Source organism: Barbatula barbatula, assembly GCF_947034865.1.
Source record: "Barbatula barbatula genome assembly, chromosome: 20".
NCBI classification, from domain to species: Eukaryota; Metazoa; Chordata; class Actinopteri; order Cypriniformes; family Nemacheilidae; genus Barbatula; species Barbatula barbatula.
Window position 1 is genome coordinate 2,513,017 of NC_136783.1, and position 6,674 is coordinate 2,519,690.

General features: G+C 37.8%; 1 protein-coding gene across 10 annotated transcripts in view; it reads left to right on the top strand.

The window, feature by feature from the left end:
* znf740a (zinc finger protein 740a) overlaps positions 1–6,470 on the top strand; it is a 38,116-nt gene extending 31,646 nt beyond the window's left edge. For 4 of the 10 annotated variants that reach the window (XM_079483414.1, XM_079483417.1, XM_079483415.1 and 1 more), the window contains one exon: positions 3,778–4,693. In XM_079483414.1, the coding sequence (XP_079339540.1) occupies positions 3,778–3,942 (165 nt within the window). In that variant the 3' untranslated portion in view covers positions 3,943–4,693. Of the gene's footprint in view, positions 1–3,777; positions 4,694–5,790 lie in introns of those variants that run through there. The other 6 variants (XM_079483416.1, XM_079483421.1, XM_079483423.1 and 3 more) reach the window with 3 other exon arrangements.
* Positions 6,471–6,674: the final 204 nt, after the last annotated feature.

Genomic DNA, 6,674 nt, shown 5'->3' on the forward strand with positions numbered 1-6,674 from the left:
CATAAGTGCAATAAAACCGGCCTCATATAGCCTACCACTGTATACAAAGCTACGTTTTTTTTATAGTAGAAAAGAGATTTTGTGTTCGATATTGTTTTCGAAAACATCAACAATAAAAATAGTAGACAAATATTTTAATTGTCGAGTAGTCGTTTGATTTCACATTATGTATTTTAAGGGCCAACAATAACGTGGTTTGCGTTGTGGGGTGTCTGTAGCGCTACTACCCCTTAAGAGGCAACGCAATAGAAAGAACATGCCGCTTGGCAATGCAAGCTGATCTAGCAGAGCGGTCTAGCTGTGATGATTGCCACGGAGAGATTTTTGCATCTTACACCTATTTCGCCTAGCATACAGTATAAACACATGAACCCACCTTCATTCGGTTTATTGAAAGGCACGTGTGTAATGTAATGTGACAGGAGTGCATCCTTACCGTGAATTTAAAATGCATCCAGAGTCACAGAGCGAGCGTTTGGCAGTGAGGTAGGAGAAAATATACTGCAAACTCTTCCTTGACCCCCCTCCCCAAAACATGTTCTCTTAGAAGCTAAAGTGTATCATTTAAAATGTAATCTGTACCTGCATAAAAGGATGAATTGTCCCGAAGCAATAAACAATAGAACCCTGCCCAAAATACCATAGTAAATGTCATGGATTACGGCAATTGAATTGGTTTGGATGGAAACTATTATGGTCTAATGTCTATTGGTACGTGATGAATTCTGTTGGTGGGAATAATGCTCAAAACACACTACAAAAATGAGTTTTGTTACGGTTATAATGAAAAAAGATTATGGTTTATAATAGCATTTCAATGGAATCCATTCAAATTTCTTTGGTGGGTTCTATTGGGGTTTCTTTCTAGCTGGGGTAGCCTATATTTATCTTAAATAAATCATGTAATTGATCAGTCTTTAGAATCATTAGTTTTGATTAGAACATCATTATTTTAAAATCTACAGTATATGCAGTCCAGGAAATATATACAGTGGAGCAAAACATTTTTTAGTCAGCCACCAATTCTGCAAGTTCTCCCACTTAAAAAGATGAGAGAGGCTTGTAATTTTCATCATAGGTAAACATCAACTATGAGAGACAGAATGAGAAAGAAATCGAGAAAATCACATTGTCTGATTTTTAAACAATTTATTGCAAATTATGGTGGAAAATAAGTATTTGGTCAATATCAAAAGTTAATCTCAATACTTTGTTATATACCCTTTGTTGGCAATGACAGAGGTCAAAAGTTTTTGTTGGCAATGACAGAGGTCAAAAGTTTTTACACACTGTTGCTGGTAGTTTGGCCCATTCCTCCATGCAGATCTCCTCTAGAGCAGTGATGTCTTGGGGCTGTCACTGGGCAACACAGATTTTCAACTCCCTCCAAAGATTTTCTATGGGATTGAGATCTGGAGACTGGCTAGGCCACTCCAGGACCTTGAAGTGCTTCTTACGAAGCCACTCCTTCATTGCCCGGGCAGCGTGTTTGGGATCATTGTCATGCTGAAAGACCCATCCACGTTTCATCTTCAATGCCCTTGCTGATGGAAGGAGGTTTTTACTCAAAATCTCACGATACATGGCCCCATTCATTCTTTCCTTTACATGGATCAGTCGTGTTGGACAGCCCCCAAAGCATAATGTTTCCACCCCCATGCTTCACAGTGGGTATGGTGTTCTTTGGATGCAACTCATCATTCTTTCTCCTCCAAACACGACAATTGCATATGACATTCTCCCAATCCTCTTCTGGATCATGCAAATGCTCTTTAGCAGACTTCAGACGGGCCCGGACATGTCCTGGTTTAAGCAGGGGGACACGTCTTGCACTGCAGGATTTGAGCGGCGTAGTTTTTTACTGATGGTAGCCTTTGTTACTTTGGTCCCAGCTCTCTGCAGGTCATTCCCCCGTGTGGTTCTGTGATTTTTTATCATTTTGACCCCACGGGGTGAGATCTTGCGTGGAGCCCCAGATCGTGGGATTATCAGTGTCTTGTATGTCTTCCATTTTCTAATAATTCCTCCCACAGTTTATTTCTTCACACCAAGCTGCTCACCTATTGCAGATTCAGTCTTCCCAGCCTGGTGCAGGTCTACAAGTTTGTTTCTGGTGTCTTTTGACAGCTCTTTGGTCTTGGCCATAGTGGAGTTTGGAGGTTGTGGACAGGTGTCTTTTATACTGATAACAAGTTTAAATGGGTGCCATTATTACAGGTAATCAGTGGAGGACAGAGGAGCCTCTTAAAGAAGAAGTTACAGGTCTGTGAGAGCCAGAAATTAAGCTTTTTTGTAGGTGACCAAATACTTATTTTCCAGCATTATTTGCAAATAAATTCTTTAAAAATCAGACAATGTGATTTTCTGGATTTTGTCGTCAGATTAGATTAATCTATTATCAAAATAATCGTTTGTTGCAGCCCTACACAGTTCCCAGATATATTATGTAAACACAAACGTTTATTCTGAATGCGATAAATCGTGATTGTCTCATTACAGTTTTTGTGTCTTAAGTGCCCCCACTTAGAATAAAACAGGCCGTATAATTGTTAAGCAGCCAAATATGGTGCGTTTTTGTTGTTGCTTCAGTAACCGATTGCCATGTAATAGTGTTCAAACCAAACGCGATAAATCGCGCTATTCACGTGTAGTTGGACGCTTGAACATTTTGAGTTTACTTGCATCATTCGCGTGTGAAACTCGCTTCATTACAGACGTGAATTCGCACTATGGGAGGGGCTTCTGTCGCTCGCTCACGGCCCTACTAGAGCAAGCTCTTGAATGGTTAACGCGGCGTGAATTTTTCGCCGAAGTTCAGATTTTTTAACTCAATTCGCGTCATTCGTGCAGCCTCATTCGCGCGAATCACACCGCAAGTAGGTCATCGTGTCTTTGCATTGACTTAAGTCATACACATAAAACTATAAAATTCTAGCAGCCCCCCTGGCCAGAAAATTTTTTGCAAAACAGTATGCAAATGGTGGCAAGGACCCCAAAACTCCATTGGAAGAAAAAAAACTCAAAGGGGAACTGGAATCCCCTGGTTAGGCCTGGTTCCCCTCTGAGTTTTTTTTTCTTCCAATGGAGTTGGAGCAAAAGCTGTAGCCTCTGCACAAGCTCGACAGTGCTTGCACAACAAGGCAAAATAAAAAAAAATGATTTAAGTTTTTCATTAATCAACAACGGCTGAAATTTTGTAGAGTCACCGCGACCATTGTCCAACTCTATCATCACAGCTTTTGTCAGGTCTGGGCATGGACTGCATCCTGCCCACTCTGGTAACCTTGAACTGCGTCCTGCCCGCTCTGGTTACCTTGGAACAATGAGACAAGACTGGCTGAGAGTAGAGAACTGTTCTTCACTCTTTGATGCAACAAATACATCAGTAGTTATTGGAAGTGTTCCCAGTTCCGGTTGATCTTACAAGTGCAGCCTAAACCTTTGGAATATTTATATTATGATAGTGTAGTGTATGCAAGATTAAAAAGTTGCGTCTTAAGTCTAGATTTAAAACTGACAGTGTGTGTCTGCCTCACGGACAGCGCAAGGAAGACTGTTCTAAAGTTTAGGCACTAGGTAGGAAAAGGATCTTCAGCCTGCACTTGATTTAGATATTCTAGGTATTACCAACTGACCAGATGCGTGAGAGCGTAGTTCACGTGAAGGACTGTAATTCAAGAAAAGTTCACTCATGTACTGCGGAGCTAATGTTATAAGTGCATAATGTACTCAAACCCCCCCAAAAAAATCACACTGATCTCTGTTTTCCACTCCAAGAACTTCTCGCGGACAGACAGGCTGCTGAGGCACCGGCGCTTGTGTCAGGGTCGTGGTGTGGCTAAAGTCGAGGCTCAGCAGTGCTCCTTCCCCCAGGAGCCTCCCCAGGCCCCTCCGACCACCTGGAGTCCCCTGCACCCTGCCACGGGTCGTCTCGCTGTCTGATATACTTCACCCAGACAAAACTTAAGACAGCAACACATCTAGAGCTCTGTTAGGCACAGTGGTGCCGTCCGATGGAAGATGTGCTATAGAGAAATGAGGAAAGAAGTCCAATCTTCTGTTTCTTTATTTGAAAAAAGTGGAGATTTCCCTTTAATCAGTAAGGGTTATTTGATACTTTTTGGTAATGTAACAATAGGGTTAGAGGGGGAAATATCATATCACCAGCCATCTAACCAAAAAAGTTAATATATTTCGTGATATTACAACCCAGCTTTTATTGACATTGCTTATTAACTAACAGACATCGATTCCTACATACTTAATGTAAGTTAAACATAAGTACGTGGATAAAACGGCTTCATATATGATGAAGCATGCTGTAAAGTGCTACGGTTTTGTACCCTACTGTCCTGAGCACTCAGGTAATATCTGACTACAATCATGAATACTCCATGTCCATGTGGAAATGCACAGTGTATATACATATATTCATTTAACCATTCACAGGCTATTTCTCAAGTACAAGTTTTGATCTGATGTTGTTACTATGATGTTTATATAACCGTTGTTTAATGGTGACGTCAGAGACCAATGCATTTCTTGTACCAGTGACCAAGAACAAACAACTGGTTTGTTCTCTGACTTCGCTATAAGCTGGTACAAGAAATGCATCTGTGTCAGGAGTCACTGTTCAATGCTGTTAACAAAATGTTCAGTTCATAGGTCACCCCAAATAAAAATAAGAGTTTGCATAAAGACATTGTTCTAGGACCAAGTTTTCGCATAACAGTACATCTCTTCCGAAGTCACACTACTGTCATACAAAAATCATCTCATTTATGTGATGCAACAATTCTTATACATACAAGAAAGAAAAGTCTTTAATGTAATGCAAAAAAGTATTTTACAATACAGATGTGATACGGAAAAAAATACACAGTATTGCAATAATGAGAATGCAATTTAAAAGAATGTAATGGCTGTCAAGCGATTAATCGCGTTTAATAGAAATGCGTTTACATAATACTGTATATGTGTACTGTGCATATTTATTATTTAGTATTTATAAACATAACACAAACGTGTTTATATACATATATAGACATAGAAACATGTGTTTATATAAATTATATATATATATATATATATATATATATATATATATAGGAAATATTGACATGTAATGTATTTATGTTTGCCAGTAATTGAAATGATCTATAAATCTTAAAAAAATGTTTAATAATATATTAAATATATGCATATATGTGAATGTGTTTATAAATACAACATTATTATGCACAGTACACGTATACAGTATTATGTAAACAAAGATTTTATTCTAGATGTGATTTTTTTTGTTTGATAGCCTTCGACAGTCAAATGCATTACTCTTGTGAGAAATCAGGATAAGCTTTGCTGAATTGTATTCCTCTGGCAAATTTTCTGTATTGCAAATGTTTGCTTTTCATTCTGTGGTAAAATGTGACTTGGACATGTTTTGTTAGATACTGTTTACTAATGTATCTACATGGTAAATTACGTGATAAACGTCTAAAAGACCCACACTTTTATGTACAGATTTATATGCGCAACATATAACAAAGTTTTGTGGCCTTAGGATGTGTTCATGTGTTTGTTTTTTTATTTGTAGCTTGGTGATAAAATAATATTTATATTATTTTACCAAAGTACTCACAGAGGACAGACTGACTGCTCTTTTGTTTTTACTTTTTAACTTTATTTTGAGTATTTACAAGCACAGCTCTATTGAATTCTCTCTTTGATATAGATTTGTGTTTTTTCCTTTATTTCTGAAAATCCTTATTGTTAATCTGTGTCTGCTTTCAGCACATGGGGCCACTGGCAATGAAACATCAGAAAACTGATGCTGAAAAGATTTTAATGGATCTGTTTGTTGTCTATTCTATTGTGCACTTGATTTCTACTGTTCAACGAGGGTGTACATTTTGATACAAATGGACATGCTAGTGTTTGAAATGGGTATTTGACATCAGATCATGTTATGGTGTCTGTTAGCCACTTCCAGAATATAATTTTAGGGGGATGCTGTTAATTGTTGAGTTTTTTAATGACGTACTGTTTCATGTCATTTTAATCTTACATGTATGACTATATAATTAACTTGATTATAGCCCCTCTAATTCCATAACAATGCTTTTAATTTTTTTTATTGTACCCCAAACCACTGGAGATAAGTGTAATCTACACACACACACACACACTGTATATAAGACAAAGCCTCTGTCCAAAATGTGTTGGTTTGGTTGATATTTTGAGTTTGAGAGGAGGCTGACTAAATCGAGGACAGAGGCTTCACCCTATTTTGATGTTTTTTGGGACAGACACTAGCAATCGCATCAGTTCTAGATGGTTTGTTTATTTTGTATTGCTTTACATTGCTGTAAAAACATTGATATCATTTTCTATAGCTGAATGTTTTCTGGAAACTCTCATGCTAATTGTTGTAAAAAATAAGAGCTTAACTGTTTATTAAAATGACTGAAGACAACCTTGTGATATAATTAATTTTCATTGTGTGGATATAAGAAAGGGGCTTATGCATAAATAAAATAAAATAGTGTAGTTTCTCGGCTTTGACTAAATCCTTGCTGTTTTAAGTCTAATGTAACCCTAACTATCCAAATTACCAATCATTCTTAAACAAAAAACAGAGTAGCATCTTCCTGCAAACCAGCTGCACTTTCATAGGA